Source organism: Ictidomys tridecemlineatus, chromosome 1 (assembly GCF_052094955.1).
Source record: "Ictidomys tridecemlineatus isolate mIctTri1 chromosome 1, mIctTri1.hap1, whole genome shotgun sequence".
Classification (NCBI taxonomy): Eukaryota; Metazoa; Chordata; class Mammalia; order Rodentia; family Sciuridae; genus Ictidomys; species Ictidomys tridecemlineatus.
Genome location: NC_135477.1, coordinates 164,191,509 through 164,210,473, shown reverse-complemented (window position 1 = coordinate 164,210,473; position 18,965 = coordinate 164,191,509). Strand labels below are relative to the sequence as shown.

General features: G+C 39.5%; 1 protein-coding gene and 1 long non-coding RNA gene across 2 annotated transcripts in view; one reads left to right on the top strand and one right to left on the bottom strand.

The window, feature by feature from the left end:
- The first annotated feature begins 3,670 nt into the window (after nt 1-3,670).
- LOC101966422 (neuromedin-U receptor 2) lies at nt 3,671-17,696 on the top strand. The gene is made up of 4 exons (XM_005325490.3): nt 3,671-4,531; nt 10,857-10,941; nt 13,009-13,134; nt 16,150-17,696. The coding sequence occupies exons 1-4, from the start codon at nt 3,806-3,808 to the stop codon at nt 16,422-16,424; spliced, it is 1,212 nt and encodes a 403-aa protein (XP_005325547.2). The 5' UTR covers nt 3,671-3,805; the 3' UTR covers nt 16,425-17,696.
- Nucleotides 12,833-18,965, bottom strand: part of LOC144378044 (uncharacterized) — a 52,707-nt gene continuing 46,574 nt past the window's right edge. Inside the window, exon 2 of the long non-coding RNA XR_013439529.1 lies at nt 12,833-13,171. This is a non-coding gene — a long non-coding RNA (uncharacterized LOC144378044). The remainder of the gene's footprint in view (nt 13,172-18,965) is intronic.

The following is an 18,965-nucleotide window of genomic DNA, read 5'->3' as shown; positions in this document are numbered from 1 at the left end:
AGGAGTCAAAATCCCTATAGGAATCCTGCCTTAGCACTTGTGAAAATACATGTTGGCACCTATGTTCCAATGTGTGAGCAATAGAGAATAGAAGCTACCAGGCAATCCTTGTTGGACATGTTAAATGAGCAAGAAACACCACTCGGCTTATGTTAACCCACTGTAACTTGTGAATTTTTTTTTTTTTGTATGTGAGACCTAACCTGAAGAAAATAACTGACACACCACCTGAGCATCAGCAAGCCCCATAGCTTTGTGTGCATCAAACTCCTTACTTACAATGGCAGGAATAAAAAAGAGCCTACCTCATGGGTGATATTATTGTAAAGATCACATGTACTAATACATATGAGAATCTTACAGTGGTACCTGAGCAAACAAGCACTCAACCAACATAACTAATATATTCCTTTATTTGATAGATGTAGTAAATGCTACTGAAATTCTCATATCATATCCTCTCGTCCCCTATCTCAGCCATAGTTACAAAGGGCAGTCCTGTGCAAGCTCAGACTCACTAGTGCTGATAAGCTTGCACATCACTTCATGCTGCATTTCTATTTTTCTACCCATAACTTTCTCTAGATGATCAAAAACAGTTCAGGTACTTAGCAGAGTTACTGCTCCCAGGAACAACCTTCAATCAACAGAGGACAGAAATCAATAGGTGAATATCCCAGCTTCAGGTCAAGATGAACAATTCCAAGAGGTTCTCTGCTATATTATCAGGAAATCCCAGTAGCACTGACTCCCTATTGCTGGTCCCTGAGACTTGTCACACACGAGTCCCCCTGCAGCCTCAGTGTTAATTAAAATCTACTGTCAAGTGTTGGAAATGACCTCATACTCCTCTCTCCCTAAGAATTCTTCAGGGAAAACACCACCACCTTCACCCCACATTTCCTACAGAGTGTTGACCACCTTGTCCTCACCAGCTGCACAGAGGGGTTGCAGGTCCAGCCATTGGGGATCCGGGGATGGAGGTCCACGGACTTCCTTAGCAGCTTCTCTGACTGGCATTCTTGTTCAAATGTTAATCAAAACTGGGAGGTCCTTTCATGTTAACCACTCCAAGCACACTCCCAATTTTTAAATCATGAATTAATTGTTTTTACCTTAATAAAGACATTCTCAATATTCATTTATCATCATTAATATCACATTACTGATTTAACATAATATACCATTACACATTACTTATATTGAACATATTACCTCTTCTAGCAAACCTATAAAACAAAACTTTTATTTTACTCATTTAGTTGATGGAGTAACTGAGACTCGAGATATGAAATATGATTCTTATAGTCACACAACTAGGAGGAGGCAGAGCCAGGATTCAAAGCCCAAGGCTACCCAAGAGTCCATGTCTTAGTCTCTTCCCACATCATCTCCAGGCACTTAAACTGTTACTTTATCCCTTATTAAACATCCTTCTACTTATTAGCTCCTCTACGTCATCATGTGAAGATGTCTTTCAATCTTTAATCTGTGGCTCTATGTATTATGAAGTCCCTTCCACAATCCTATGTTTGAAATCTGCTGTTATCTACCCTCATAATTATTTTTTATTTTAATTCCTTATGTCTTGATTGGAATTCTTCATCTCAGGTTTAAACTTTTTTCTGTTTCATCAGAAATATACATTCAAGGGCTAGGGTTGTGGCCCAGAGGCAGATCACTCGCCTACCATGTGTGAGGTACTGGGTTCAATCCTCAGCACCACATAAAAATAAAGATATTGTGTCCACCTACAACTAAAAAATAAACATTTTTAAAAAATATACATTCAAGGTTGTAAATATTAAATCAAACGTATCATTAATATAAGGGCTCCAGTTCTGGTTCTATACTGGCTTTTCTATATTTGTGGTCACTTAGTGCTATTCAACAAATTTTCCTGTCCCTGATTTCTGTGCATGTGATAAGACAGCACCTCCTTCCCCTGTTATGGTTTAGTCACTACATATGACCAGCCCTAGTTCATAGACTGTGAGCAAAAGCAACATATGTTTCTATCCTTTGGCCTTAGGCATGCAATTACCTAGGTAGGGCTTCTAAATCTGCCTTACCCTCTGCACAAGGACCAGCAAAAATCCAGATAGTGACCACTGCAATATCCAGGATTCTGAGGGCATGTAACCAAGAGCTCAGATAAATATCAAAATGTGTTCCAGCTGACACTTGATTGATTTGTAGTGTAAGTAAAAAATAAGTCTTGTTTTAAACCACTGAGATAGGGAGATAATTTATTACAGTAAGCAAACCATCCCATCTCGACCGATTATTCCTGAACAAGTCATCTTTAAGTTTCATCATCCAATTTAGCAAATAAAAGGAAAGGAGAAATAATATTTAGTGAGTGTCTCCTAAGTTCAAGGAGCTTTGACATATGCAATTAAAAAAAAAACAGACAATGTACTGTCCCTTGTTAAAAAAAAAAAAAAAACCAAATAGCCTAAATCCGAAGACCTCTCTCAGCTTCGCTGCTTTCGTAGTAATCTAATCCACTCTCACCAGCCTCTCCTTGTTTAATTCTCCTATTCAAACTCCTCCAAAGAATTCTCCCTGTAGCTTGATTTAAATTCAAAGAAACTTCAGTTTGAATAGATTCAAACTTTTTATGACCTGCCAGTCATGTCAATCTGATCATACTCTCCTGACCACTCGTGAAGTTCCTGAAACATGGCTTCTGTCTGCATCACGACCTTTGCACTTGCTGTTGGTTTTACTGGGAATATACTTCCTTAGCTGTTTTATGGCTGACATTATGATTCAGAGTTCAGCCCAAATGACATATCCTGAAATAAGCCTTCTTTGGCCATCCTTGAAAACTATGAATTTTTTTTTAAATCTCAAATCATATTATTAATTTATTAGTTCACTGGTATGCTTTCAGAATTCCCAACTCAAAAACAAAAACAAAAAAAGCCTCATGAAGGCAGAGACCTGCATTTCTTGTTTACTAATATTTCCTCGAAGTCTAGAACGGTGCCTGGCACAAAATGAATTCTCTGGGAACATTTGTTAAACAAAATAAAATTAATGATGCAGACAAGGAAGTGAGCACTGGGAGTGTAGATCTCCCAGCCATCCTAAATCTCAATGATTGTGTCTGATTCTGAAACCCAGTTGCTTTTTTGAGCAGGCAAAAGTGATAGAAATGTCAGGTAGCTTGCAGGGCTAGAGGACGGGTCAATGTCTTTATAGGCTTGGGATTCTGTGGTGCATGTAATCAAAACCAATGCCACATTGATCAGGCTTTCCCCCAGAGAGCCAGGACTGTCCAATGCAACAAGGTAACTTGAGAAATCTATCGATCTCTCATTTTTGTCTGGTTGTACAAATGACAAGGATCACTGGAGACCCGTATTCTGTTCCCCGGGACTGGGGAACTTGCATTTGTATTTCCCACAGTCTTGCAACCTGCTCTGCTGGGACTGCCTGCCCACTCTTTATTCTTGTTCCAGTGTCTCAGTCTGTGTAAGCTATTTTCTCAGCTTCTTCCAGTTCTCAGAAAGGTCTCCTCCTCCCCCCCTGCTCCCTGCACGCAAAGCCAGCTGTGCTCTCAAGCAGTGCAGTCTGACACAAGCTCATTGGCCCACAGCCTGTGGAGGGGCGGGGCTTCTGTCTCAGGGGCTCTTCAAAAAGGCTCACAGTGAGAGCAGCCCAAACTGGAGGCTGAAGCACTCACTCTCTCCCAGCCTTCTTCCCTGAGCCTGTGCCTCTGAACTGCTTCCTCTTCCCTGTCTGGCTCAGCTGGGGATTGAGCCACATACCAGGGGACTCTGGGATCTGCGATTTAATGTCAGTGATGGAAAAACTTAAAAATGCTTCCTGGATCCACCAGCAGGAATTGGAAGATCCACTCAAGAAGTACTTGAACAGCACCGAGGACTACCTGGCCTACCTGTGCGGACCTCCCCGCAGCCACCTCTTCCTCCCGGTGTCTGTGGTGTATGCTCTGATTTTTGTGGTGGGGGTGGTGGGCAATCTTCTGGTGTGCTTGGTGATTCTCCGGCACCAGACAATGAAGACACCCACCAATTACTACCTGTTCAGCTTGGCTGTGTCTGACCTCCTGGTCCTGCTCCTGGGAATGCCCCTGGAAGTCTACGAGATGTGGCGCAACTACCCCTTCCTATTCGGGCCTGTGGGCTGCTACTTTAAGACTGCCCTCTTTGAGACCGTGTGTTTCGCCTCCATCCTCAGCGTGACCACGGTCAGCGTGGAGCGCTATGTGGCCATCCTCCACCCCTTCCGTGCTAAGCTGGAGAGCACCCGCCGGAGGGCCCTCAGGATCCTGGGCATCGTCTGGGGCTTCTCCCTCATCTTCTCTCTGCCCAACACCAGCATCCATGGCATCAAGTTCCACTATTTCCCCAATGGGACCTCGGTTCCTGGCTCTGCCACCTGTACGGTCATCAAGCCCATGTGGATCTACAATTTCATCATCCAGGTCACCTCCTTCCTCTTCTACGTCCTCCCCATGACGCTCATCAGTGTCCTCTACTACCTGATGGGGCTCAGGGTGAGTAGCCAGGATAACGGGCTTGGGCAGCATTGCTTCATTTTCATTGCCTCAAAGTTCAGAGAAAAACTTAACAATTTGAGAACGTCAGAATCAGAAAGGAGCATAGAGGAAAATAGGATGAGTTCAGATGGAAAATAAAAAGTTAAAAAATATGCCCAAAAAACACAACTATATGTCATTTCCTTTAGCTTATCTTGCATTATTCTTTCCTCTAGACTTTTTTTTCTCATATCTTAGTGTTTCTAAGAATCAGCTCGAAAACTTACTACGGGTCCCAATATGCACACTTTACCCATAGGAAAATCTGCTTTAGGAGGTCTGACAAGGAGCCTCACTTTAAATTAACACATTAGGTCATCTGGGCTTGGTGGACACACTTTGAAGCACCCTTCCACACTTTACTGTCTCTTTCCTGTCCCCACATCTAATGCTTACATGGACATTTTCCTCTGTACTAACTTGATCTCAGTAAGATACAAACTATCCCTATTTTATAGTCCAAGAGAGACATACTTTTTAAAGTCAAATACTTTCTTGTGGCTTCTTTATGCTTGTAATCAAATTAAAATTATATATATGCATATAAATATATATGCATATAAATATATATATGCATATAAATATATACATACATATAAATAAATATTTATATATCATGAGCTGAGTGATACCAGCTTGGTCTCCTCTTGAGTAAGTAGGGATTGACAGGTAGGCAGGTCAATAGTCACTTGAGATAAAGCAGAAGAAAGTTAAGAGATCTCTGGGATTAAGATAAAGCAGCACTTAGTTTGCAACATATCTTAAAACTAGAAGTTACCTTCCTATGCTCATGTTGGTAAAGTGGTGTCCTTTTTTAAATCTTTTATTTTCTCTGGCACTAAATTAGCTGGGAGAAATCATATTTGACAAGGGAAGAAATGAGACTGTAAAATTCCTAGTATATCCTGTGCCAAGTTCATAGAGGTACAAGTCTTGACTGTGACACCTCTACACTCATGTAAGAGGGTAGCTTGTGTAACAGTTCTAAAGCCATTTAAACTCCCAGGTCTTCAGCTGACATAGAAATTGCCTTAAGGCAAGCCACATAGTTCTCCTGGAGTGACTTCTCCATTCATAAAATGGAAAAGCCACATCAGATCATGTCTAAGGCTCTTTCTAGCTTTAAAGGTCTGTGATTCTTTTTAAAAAGAGAAAAATAAAACTGTGAGGGGAACAAAACGTGAATTACAAATTAAAGGAGAAATAAAAAGCATTCACTCACAAAATGTGCTTCAAGAGGGCTTTGACAGTATACATTATGTAATAAGCAGCGTCCTCCCATCTCAGTCCATCTCTGAGAAAGGACACTCAAAACTGAGTGTTCCATGGGGCAACCTTTGGGGTATCTATTTTCCCTAAGATGACTATCAAGATCTAAGGAAGAAGAACAAATTTTAAGTGTCACAGACATCTGAGCACTGAAATATATCTAAACATGCAGGGAGCTGTGCTAGTTTTCCCTTGAGTTTCTGACATTTATTCCTATGTTACCCCAAAAGCAGTTCAAAGCCATGTCTGTGAATGCCTTTCGCATCAATTTTATTAGGAAGAAGAGACGACACACATTACCAAGTATCATAAGTCCCGTGAGAAATCCACACCCAAAACTAATAAATATCATCTCGCCCAACACCAAACAATCACTTATCTTGGCTCCATTTGGGGAAAATATTTAAATTCGAATAGGAAACATTGCCAGTTACATTTTTGTTTTTGTTACATTTTTGTTTCACTGTCATGAATCTACAGCTAGGTTGCATCAGGAGCTGACTGACAGCTCAGAAAGAAGTTAGAAACCACCTAAGTTTGCTTACTCTGAGTAATGCAACTTAATGACATCTTATTCTCAGAAAAGATGAGGCATCATCCAGGGTACTAGAGGATACCAGGAAATCTATAAAAGACATTCCTACAGTAATTTAAACACCTGTAGACTGGAAGCTTGGAAAGTCAGCCATATTCTGTGGCAATGATTTGAGAGATTTTCTACTTTTTGCCTGAAATGTCCCTGCTGCCCACCACTACAACTCCATTGTCTTTCTTAACTCTCAGTTAACCTCTAAGTCATACTTAGTCACACTTCCTTAAAAAAGCTCTCCAAATCCCCTAGTTATATCAGGTCCCTATTGTAGGTGCTCATGGCTTTTAGTAATTTTCCTTCATTACAATTTATAATTCCATACTTGTAGAATTCCTTAATTAACTTATTTCTCCCAGGAGCTCAGTGAGTGCATGAGGACTAAATGACTTCTCTATTACTAGACTTTTAACTTCTGTACCTTTAAAAGGAAAGACTTGGAACCATTTGTCTCAAAGGGCATTTTTTTATCTCTGAGATTTAAAGAGACCCAAGCAATCCTAAAAATAGTTACGTATTGACCCTCTTGGCAAGTTTAAAGGTGTAAACAACTCTGGATGCCCTAGCCTCCCAGAGGCAGCAAGCCCAGAACTGACAACATCACAGGCCCAGGGAGGAAGAGAAAGCACTCAGCAATGGCCCATCATTCCAGGGATTGATCCTCCACAGAGCTCTCTCCAGGGGCACATGTTATAGGTATAGAAGGCAAGTCCCTTCCCACCTAGGAGAGGGTATGCTGATCTCATCCTTGTGTTTCCTACAAGCCACTTTAGTGTTAGCACTAAAAGGATGCAGGTATGGACTGCAGCAGAATCCAACCATGCCAAACAGGGTTGTGCTCATACATACACAGATGACAGATATGCTCATACACAGACACACACTCACCAGTCAATGTTTGGTAAATAGATTTTGTTAAGATTACAGAGATATACACAAAATCTATTCTATCTTGTTATTCTGAAGCCACATCTCCAGAAACTATACATGGGGCCATGTGGTTGGATGCTTTCAATCACTATAAACAAATAATCAGGACAAAATGTCAACCTGAAGGATAATTGAGTCCATGAACCACCCTCCACTTGGATACTCTATAGTTGGAGGGGGTGGGGCAGGAAAGCTCTGGAACATCTTATTACAGTGACCACAACTTTTTTTATTCCTCTTTTTGCTGAGCTTTGAAATAAAACTTTGGAGTAAAGCAGAAATCGTTAATGATTATAAAGAATATCTACTTTGTTAAACATCTACAAGGAAATGAATTATTCAATAATAAAGTAGCATTTAATATTGGTTAGACAAATTGTTTGGATTCTATTCTGTCAACCACATCAATTCTGTTGGAACGATGAACAACATGCATAAAAATTTGTTTTTTCACTTTTCCTCCAATTAGTTAGCTATGTCACTATAGCCTAAGGAAGATGCAAAGTAAGTAGCAATTAATCGGCACGTGATTTTTCTTTCACTGAAAACTACACTTGTATGGGAGGCCTGTTCAGGGGAAAAAAACAAAAACAAAAACTGTTTTGACTATTTTCTTGATGTTTGATTTAAGGAAATTATCCCTGGGGGTGGACGTATTTCCACTGAGACTTGTTAAAGCCAAGCAAGAAGTGACTAATAGATCTCAACATCCTTTCATTATTCTTAATTATGGACTGAAATTAAGTAATGAAAGAAGCATATCTCATAATAAGTAATTTTCAAGGGCAGGAAATAATTAAAACCTTCAGTAGATTTGACTGACCATGTACTGATAAAGTGTATGGGCTGGTGTGCGGCTCCCCTTGCTCATGTTTTCCTCCTCAGTGCATCTGGCTGCTGCTTTGTATCAGGAAAGCATTATTTTTTTTTTTTTTTGAGCAAGTGGTAGCAAGATAGAGAGAAGACCTCAAAAAGGAAGTCAGTAATCCACTTCATTCTAATGTAAATAAGTAACTCCGCTCAAAATAAATTCAGTTTTCATTGCATCCCATGAGTGGACTTGGAACAGCCACCTGAATCACAATAACAGCCATTAGGTGTCACTTTGCTAAGTATCACATGCCAGGCACTGAGATACACACTCTGCCAGCCTTATTTTACTACTGTATTAAAAACATCCCATCCCACCACCTTCCATTTCCTCTTCTATTCCTAAATGGCTGCACCTGCAACTCCCTTGTTTCTTTTCAAATTCTAGGTGACTCCAACGGGTTCAGTCCCTCATTTTATGAAAGCATAGGCACATGCATAGAGCCCCAGCACAGTCACAAGACAGATGGCCACACCTATTAGCCATATAGGCAGATGCTCAGGCCCAAGCGTCCTGAGAGCTACCCAACTTCCAGCAGCTGATACATTTGTTAGGGAGACAGACTATTGATTTGTTGAACCTTAAAGGCAATTTTTAATGATCCACCGTTCCAGGTCTTATCTCATTTTAAATACTTCTTCTAAAATATTCCTTTGAAATGCCTTCTAGCTCAGGAAGCTCATTGCTTCTTAGAGCAGTGTGTTCCTTTGTCGCACATAATCACACCAACTTCTAATTTACCTTGAATTTCAATCTATCTTGTTGGAAGTCAGACTGATGCTGATATAAGAAGGGCTAAAGGGTACCCCCCTTAGTAGAGAGAAAGGAAATAAATACTAGTATTGGACTATATAGAATAATTTGAAATTTTCTTCCACACGTTGGCCCTTATTCAACCAGCCAGGACTGCTTTATTATGGTGAGGGAACACTCTACACAGTCTGGCAAAACACCAGGAAGCAGGAGATCTAAAAAGTCCAGATGTGGCACTGGCTCCTGGCAAAGACAAATCCAGTAAAACACACAACGTCAAAGACCTGGTTTGTTTCTCTTTCTTTTCTCTTCTTTCTATGACATTGATTTTAATCTTAAACTCCATGTGGCGGTCCACTGGTTGCTCCAGGCTCTCTTTTCAATGTGGGGAAAAAAAAGGTAACTGTTATAATCCCAGACCTCACATTCAGAGACGAAGGGCTCCCTCTGGCAGTCCCCATAAAAAGAAATTGAATTCCCTTCCCCAGAAATGCAAGCCAACATCTGAAATCTCATTGACTCCAATTTTCAAGTCATCATGACTGTAGGATAGGAGGTCCGATTGAATAAGTAATTTTAGGACAATACCAGGGTCATTCCCAGCCAAACTAATGACTAGGCACAGGCAAGGAGTAAATTGCCTAAGAGAAAGTTAGGGTATTATTAGTAAGAGAAAAAGGAAATAAATGCCAACCAACAGGCAGATGGATACTGTACTAACCTCCAGATATCTGATGGTCATTTATCATGGATCCTTAAAATTTCATTTGTCTGATTAGACATCCCTACAAACCAAGGTAGATATAAATTAGAAAGAAAAATATTTAACGACTAGATAAATCATAAAGACATTCAATGCTAGGGGAATTTAGAGGAAGAAGAGGACAATGGACTAACGTTACCAGGAATAGACGGGATTTGAACTAATCGAGCAAGTATGCGTCTACAGGCAGTGTTGAAAATTTCAGAGGTTTCAGAGTCTAAATAGATGAATATATTTTAACTCAATTCAGGAAGACATGCATTTTTATCAATAATGTCAGTAAAATAGCATTTTCCAAATTGTGCATGTGAAGATGGGACAAGGGACTTCACTGAAGAGAGTTTGGGGAAGGTGCTTAGTCAAAGAAATATTATTTCCCTTTGGCTGGGACCTGGGACTGGATGGGAGATGTGGGTGTGGAAAGTAGGGAGAGATGGTATCCCATCACCCTTGAGAATCCTAATGCCTGTTAGCATATCAAGGACTCTGAGGAGACCCATAATGGAACCTATAACCTTCATAAAGCAGGAAAAGTGCTTGCCCTTGTTTTCTGCTGCCTGGCTGCCACCTGCAGAGGAACTTCACTCTGATAGATATCTAACAATTATTGAATGAATAAATGGCTGAATAAATGAGTGAATGAAAGAGCCTAGATTATATATATTTTTTAACTTCAGAATCTAACACTTTTCACAAAACACCTATAAATGTACTACATAACTAGGGTTCTTGCATATCAAAAATGCTTGTAGGGGAAATTTGGCCTTAATCATCTATCCAGTTGAGTGAAGAGACCTGGATCCAATTACTGTTAGATTACTTAGAGACAAATCCCAAGCTTACTGTTAAATATTTAACATATTCTTATATTTTTCTAAGTCATGGGAGTATATATAATGTTTTGTAATCCATTTCATTTTTGTCTTTTTGGCTGCGCTTTTATTTATTTATTTATTTATTTAGGGTGGTGGTGGGGTTTTTTGTGTTTTTTGTTTGTTTTCGTTTTTTTGTCTTCAAAATGAGTATTCGAGTTATACATCTCAGATCTTCAAAGGAAGAAAATAAAAATGCTTCCCTTTCTTAACATCTCTTTCCATCTCTCCTTCAGCTGAAGAAAGATGAATCCCTTGAGGCGGATGAAGTGACTGCTAATATCCACAGACCTTCCAGAAAATCAGTGACCAAGATGCTATGTAAGTCCCACTTTGGTTTTGTGCTTTGTTTTCTTTTGTTTGCAAAAGCAAAGGATTTGCATTTGGTTCTTAGGAAGCGCTGCTGGCTTCAGGCTCAAAACTGCCCTGAACTATAACAGCAGGTCAAACTTTCTTGGATCACTCAAGCTTCTGGGACACATCTGGATGTTTTCCTTTTGGTTCTGAACCTTCAGAAGGACATGATAAATCACCTTGACGGCAACACACTCCACGTGATTCGTGGTAAATTGCATCCTCTCTTGAGCCTTTGAGCATCATTTCCCGCCTCTGCAAAATTGGTTGGTGTTTCTACTGTTTGTGTTAATGAGTTTCACTATACACATGATAAAAGCTCTTGATTCTACTTCAAAAGTGTACTAATGAGCTTACACAAAAAATGTTTTATAATCCATTTCAGGGTATCATGAACCCCCTGATGCCCACGCATGAACTCCTTAGGATCTTTTAAATCCAAATTAAGAACATTGGGCCAGGAGCACCTCCAAGTAGTCATCCCACCTATGATATTCTAAAACTTTGTGTCTAACCATGTACTTTTTTTTGTAGCTAAAAATTTTAAAAATCATACTCTCAAAAGAATGTTATAAAAATATATAATTCATTACTAGTCTACAAGAATTACTGAAAAGGGAGAGATTTATCATAGACTTTCCAAATCAAAACTCAAGATTAGAAAGAAGTAATTCCTCAGCCATCTAAGGCACTCAAGGTAACTGGCATGCAAATAACTGAAAAGTCACTGATATTGACCTTTTGATTCTGATAATCCTGTCCTGGGGAATCTTTCTGCTCCTAATATAAGCTCTTGATTTTTTTTCTTTTTTGCTGTTAAGAGTCCTACTGTCTTCATTATCTCTTTGATCATAATCTATTCACTCACTAATGTGTAAAGTTCACTCACATTAAAGTCACAGTGAGGTATTTACCTTGGGAGAGGGTTCATTTTATCAAGTAATAAATTAGTTTCTAGTGGGGAGACAGAAACAAGCAGATTGAGGGCTTCTACTTGGGGGATAAGCTCAGGAGCTTCCATATCCCTGAAACCACAGCAAGGCAGATGACTTACTCTGAGTGGGTTTTTTTTTTTTTTGCCAGCAAGAAATACCTAGGCTATTTACTATGACAACTTTAAAAGTGCTCACAAGTACAGAGCACTGTAAAATGAATGCCATGTGCCATCACTCAGCTCTAGAAATTATCAACTCCTAGCTAACGTTGTCTCATCTCTACTCTGATCTCTCCCCCAGTCCCTGTTAGATTACTTAGAGACAAATCCCAAGCGGCATGTATCAGCAAAGAAAATATATTCCCTAACTTCATAAGAGAAAAAAATATGCATATTTATCTTTGTGAAGTTAAAACACCCCAAAGAGAAACTGTAGTTGTGCCAATCTCTGTCTGGAGGGTTGAAAATAAGAAATTGGGAGGATTCTGTGCTCTAGCAATTTATAATATGGATTCATCCCCCCTCCCAATCAAAAGATGCTCGGAAAGTGATATTACACTTGGGATTGTTCAATCTTCCTCCCTCTCCTCCCCGAACACATCACTGGATTTTAAATGATCAATTTCAGAGAACCTTCTAATTATTTCTAGAGTAACAAGAAGAATCCATATATACTTTTAAGTTCGTTATTACTCCATGGATTTAAAAGAACACCAACTGCTTAAGCACAATAATTTACTTATGTAACCCGTTTATATGACTCCAATCATCTACCTACAGCATACTTTATATTTCACAACAAAATGCTTTTGAAAGTTTGAAATAAATCCAGAACTATTTTCAATATTCTAAAGGGAAACTCACATTATATAAGAAATCTTCTCTGGGTATTTAGAAAGCAGATCCTAGATTGGATACAATTCGTTCTTACCTTTGAACATTCTGCACTGGGGCTCCTTGGGATCTAGATTGCCTGTAACCATGATAGCTTAGCCAGGGTGGAAGGAAAGACGGCCAGAGGAATGGATGACTTGGTGAGCAACCTGCGCCTATCCCTGCCTACACTGCCGTTTGCTCTCCCATTCATCATCTTTTTCCAGTTGTTTTGGTCTTAGTATTTGCCATCTGCTGGACCCCATTCCACATTGATCGCCTCTTCTTCAGCTTCGTGGAGGAGTGGACTGAGTCCTTGGCTGCCGTGTTCAACCTCATCCATGTGGTGTCAGGTAAAGGCTTAGCTGGTCTACAGGCAGTCTTGCTTAGCTGCGGAAACAGAACAAAATATCATGGGGTTGTGCCTTCCTAGAGGGAAGACGCTTGCTTTCAATGTTATGCAGAGATCAATTAGACTTACTGCTGGTCCAAAAGAAATAGCATTCTGTTGTCAGGGCTGCCTTGTGGAATAGCTGGACTCTAAGTGTGACGATTGCAGCAGGAAAATAGGGGTGCTTTCTTTGCTTTCCCCTCCAGGGGCCATGGGATTGATTTTGGTCTTATTTAGTAGATGCTTTGACCCTATCATCTCCTATGGCCTCATGAAAACGCCAAAGGATATTCCTGGGCATCAAGATCTGATTTTAGGCTACTGTAACTCTCCTTGTCAAGGATACCTCAGAATATGAGAGAAATCATGGTGGAAAGTCACTAAGAGCACCTGGCTTGTCACCCCAATTCCACATTTAATAAATGCTAAAGAGGGCTGGAGTCCCAAGCTGCCTTCATGCCAAAGTATCTTGCCTGTCAAATGGCAATAGCATCTGCTCTCGACACCAGGGGCAGCAAATCGGTGAGTATTACAGAGCTTTTAAGCTGTCAATGCTACCTTTCTGTAATCATCACAAATTGTTAAGTGAATATTATCATAAACCATTTTCTTGTCAAAGAAACACTCTCACAGGAAGAAGTACCTCGTCCAAAGGCATTAGCTGGCCGATTGTGCACATAGGGCTAAGCCCCAGTTGTTGAGTTTCAAACTCAGGTTCTTCCCACTAAAACATAGTGCAGAATTGCCACCAAGGACCTTTCTACTCAGGCAGTGCAGCTGATGGCCTTAGGCTTTCCCCAATTCTTCCCCCTCCCCTCTGCAAGTCACTGGCTGATTCCATGGGGTCTTCTGATTATCTAACACATAGCAGGATAGATACATGAGATGAGCTCCAGATGTGCACAGAACTAAAACAATAGCATAACATGTACCCTGAAGAACCTTTGCATTATTTCCTTTGTCACCCTTGTTTTGTATTCAGTAGGCTGTGAACAGCTTATACCCAGGCATTAGTAGTTTCATGTTTCCCCATTTACAAACTAGCCAGGGCAAAACTGCAAAAAATATTTACAGCTCTTTTCTTATCCTTGTGGTAAATATGAGGAGGATGGGAGTGTCTAAGTAAACTGGAAAACACAGCAAGTCAATATGAAACTCGACTAGTTGACTAGTCACCATTTAAATTTCTAAACTGTGGCTTCTCTGATGACATTATCCTGTCAAGGTACCATCTCCTCCTCTGCCACAAAGCAAACCTGATGAAGTCTAAACTGCTTAATGGTACAGAAAAAAAAAAAAAACTGACTAGTATTTTCATCCTAAATATATAGCATTTCCATTAGTAGACTATATTCTGATCAAATTAGTTAGTAGAGAGTATTAACCAAGATTCCTGCACAATATAACCATTCCCAACTCTCTCTTCACATTTTGTCTGTCAAGCCTTCTTCCCTCATAACCTACCCAACCCATCTTCAGTTATCTCCCAGTCATTTTAAGGTCTGGCTACAAGCCCACGTCCCACTAATTTGTTCATGAGCATCACAGTCCTTGGGTTTATGCCATTATATGAATTTCCATAGTTTGACAGTATCTCGTATCTTGCTCTTAACAGATATTGTTTGGAATTGCTGTATTGTTAATTATTGAGTTTAGCGCAGATCTTGCCTCTACAACAAGATCTGTGCTAAACTCAATATTTGCGCTATCCTAAGTCTCAGAAACTCTTTTTTTTTTTAAAGAGAGACAGAGAGAGAGAAGAGAGAGAGAGAATTTTTTAATATTTATTTTTCAGTTTTCGGTGGACACAACATCTTTATTTTATTTTTATGTGGTGCTGAGGATCGAACCCAGTGTCCCGCGTATGCACACTACCGCTTGAGCCACATCCCCAGCCCTCTCAGAAACTCTTAATTCATTACTTTAGAATGTACCTTGAAGTTCCTAGAATGCAGTAAGGATTCAATCACTTTTTCTTTCTTGAATGAACAACTAGCAAACAGCAATGGTCTCTGTCATAATTCTCCCTGCACATCCCGTGCACATGGTGCATGGTACTCTCACTGCCTAAATTATGTTAATGAAGTTAAGAAGGAACATGTTGCCTATGGTAGCTATGGGTGGTTGTGTAGTCTCAGCCCTTCTGTGGATGGAATCTCAACTAGAGCCTCACAATAATGTAAGGAAATGGATTAGGCTAGAATTTTTATTTCCCATTTTACAAAAGTAGGGGGAAATTGACGTATCAGTGTTTGTCTAAATTTATGGATCAAGACAAGGCCAGAATAGGAAATTAGTTCCTGTCATTTCCAGCCTTAGACTCATTTTGGCCTTGGAGAAATAAAAGGGAGCATGGTAATAAGGAAGAGAGTATAAACAAGAAAATGACAGTGTACAAGGCATCTCATGGAGAAAAAAAGTGACAAAACACAATTATTCAATAATGCGGAAGAGCCATCAAGGGAAAAAGAAAGGTAGAGAAAAGATGTGGGAGAATATTTCTTCGAAAAGCTTTTTAACATGATGAGGAATCTCAGCAGGGACTATGCCTTGACTGATTTTTTCTATTCCTCCATCACTTACGGTTTCAAATTATAGATTTAAGCAAAGTTCCAGTGAGGATAAAGAAATCTCCTTCTTCTGATACCTAAACATTTTTCATTAATGCTATGGGAACATTTTTTTTCTTTAATTAAACAAGTAGGGATCAAAGGAAGTTTCCAGATTTATCAGAGATCCTATACCAGCCTACATGTTGCCAAGACTCTTTAATCTTTCTGTGTTTGATTCCTAAGTCACAAGTGATAGATCTGTTCAGAGCATTTTGTATTCTCAATTAAAGCCTTGCATATGTCATTGCTTCCAAAAGAGGCCACACCAGGGATTCCAGGCTTCTGTTAAATATTTATGCTTCACCCTTTCGTGTCTCCTGTTCAGTTTCTCCTTGACACGTTTATTTTAATCCCCCGTAATCCAGGGGTCTTCTTCTATCTGAGCTCAGCAGTCAACCCAATTATCTACAACCTACTGTCTCGCCGCTTCCGGGCAGCATTTCGGAATGTCATCTCTCCTTCCTGCAAAAGGTGGCCCTCCCAGGATCACTCACAGGGACCACCTGCCCAGAGGAACATCTTCCTGACAGAATGCCACCTTGTGGAGCTGACAGAAGACACAAGTCCCCAGCCTCCCTGTCAGTCACCCATCTGCACCTCTCAGCTCTCCACGGCCTTCTGCCCTCAACGGCCACCGTGAAGAGAACTCTCAGAGGAGCCACCTTTGATTTTTTTGAGTTGGATTTCTCCATGCCTCAGCACTGCAGGGAGGGACATTCTGAAATCTATACCTCCTTATGTGAAATTAGGGAGATAAAATGGCTCTTAAAACTCATGTACCTATTTCCAGTTATTTTTTTTTAACAAATGTGAAAACACAGATATAAGTCTAAAATAAAACAGATGCCAAACTTCCTGATTTTTAGTTATCTTTATAGTATCCTAAGTGGCTCATGCCCCTTCTCTAATTCATGAAGACAACATACATGGCAAAGCATGACTATACTTGTAACCAATGGCAACTGGAAGCCCCAGATGGAAGACAAGTCATTTCACAATCTTTGAGTTGAGAAGCCCATAACAATGTTCCTTCACGTTGATCTGTTTATCCCCCTGCCCCATACAGGGCGATTATAACATGCTTCCATAGAGTGCTGAAACCTTTCCATTTAAGAGCTCACGGATGACCTGGGAATGTCCTTGGAGCTATTAGTCGTGGCACCCCAGTCTCCAAGTCATTATCCTTCCACTCCTAATTGAGAATCGGATCAAGATATAAGTTCAACTTTGAGAAGAACAGAATGGGAAGAGGGAGGAAGCAGGTGGAAAAAGACTGAAATTACACTAAACCAAATCCTGGTCATTTTCAAAATTTGATCCAAGCTTGGATTTCTAATGTCTTATTTCATGTATAGTCAGAGGTAGGATATATTATCTTGGAACAAAGACAAGTTAAATGGCAAATACTGGTCTCCAATTCATGAGTCTTACCTACTCAATCCTTTATCATCCACATAATGCTCTGCACATATAATATGGGCAAAATGTACTTCCCAAACTCACCTTCCGCTAAACCACCATGAGTACTCCATTTAAACTGGATCATTTGCTCTTCTTATGCAACTATAGTAGTTTTCCCTACCTGAACATCTTTGCATGTAGAATGACTTCTTTGTCTACTGCCTATTCTTCAGTGTTCATCTCAATATGGTACCTCCTCCACAAGGCTGTGTTTAATTTATTCAAATAGATGTGGCATCTGAGGGTGTTTTTTGGTTTATTCATTTATTTATTTATTTATTTTTGGTCAATTTATCTCTCTTAAGCTTTTTCTACACTTCTGCTTTGTATTACAATGATTTATTGCTTTGCCAGAGTGTAAATTTGTCAAAGGCATGAAGTATCTTGTGTTCATTTTTTTCTGTAACTAGAACCCTAGAAATGTATCTGTTGCAATGGTAGATGTTCAATAAATATGTGGTAAAGTGAATTGGCTTCACATTCCAGTCATTTAGTCTCTGAATTTTCTACAAATTGGATGAATAATCTCTTTTATAAATGGGAGTAGTGGTGTCTGACTTCATCATTTACTAACTTAATAGTGATAGTCAAAATGATTCAGCATTAAAAATTTCTTTTGCTAATTAGAACCCAACCTTAATAAATTAGAATTTCCCCAGTGATGGTTTACATTGGTGAACATAATTATCTGGTCATTTGATGATTAAGCTGAAAAGATTCACTGAAACCAAATTTCAGAAATGGAGGACAAGTGAGTTTCCTTCCTCCCTTTTACAATGGAAACATTCTGAAAGAACCTAGTAGGGTCATTATCCTTAACATCAATGACCAAGACTAAAAGGACTGTGCCATCAGGGCATGGATAGAAAAATAAATAACACTCAAGCTGAAGCTAGTAATTTGGTTGCTGGATTAAAATTGGCGGGGGCGGGGGTATTATTGCTTGTTTTTTTCCTCACCTTTTCCTCTTAAACATTTACATTGGGAAATTGTCATTTGCTCATTAATTCTTTCATTCAACAGTCTTCACTTAGTGACCACCAGGTGATAATGCATCATGATGGGTTCTGAATCTTCTGGCCTTGGAAGTTTACTTCGAATAGACAAGATCATCACTTTGGAAAGCCTTACTCAGTTATTTAAGTCTAGTTGTGAAGTGTGCTAGAAAGTAAATACTGTACTTGGGACTGCATTTAAAAGGGGTCTGACCTAGACAGGGTATTTTAAACTTTAATCAAGCCTAGTTTGACCTATTCAGGGGAAAATCAGTTTCAAAAAGGAAAAAAATGTTATCCACATACATACATACATACATACATATGTGTACATGTAGCTATATAAGAAGCATATACTTCAAAATGAAAATTGACAGGTCATAAAACATAGTTGTACAACATTTTACACAAAATTAGAAGTAAAAAACATTCTTTTTTAAAAAATTGTTTAATGTTATTTTTATATTGGTTTTATTTTTTAAACACATGACAGCAGAATGCATCACAATTCTTATTACACATATAGAACAATTTTTCATACCTCTATTTGCATATAAAATATGTTGACCCCAATTCATGTCTTCATACATGTACTTTGGATAATGATGTCTATCACATTCAACCATCCTTGTTAATCCCCTGCCACCTGCCTTTTCCTCCCATCCCTCTGCCCTATCTAGAGTTTGTCCATTTCTCCCACGCTCCTCCAGTCCCTACCCCACTAT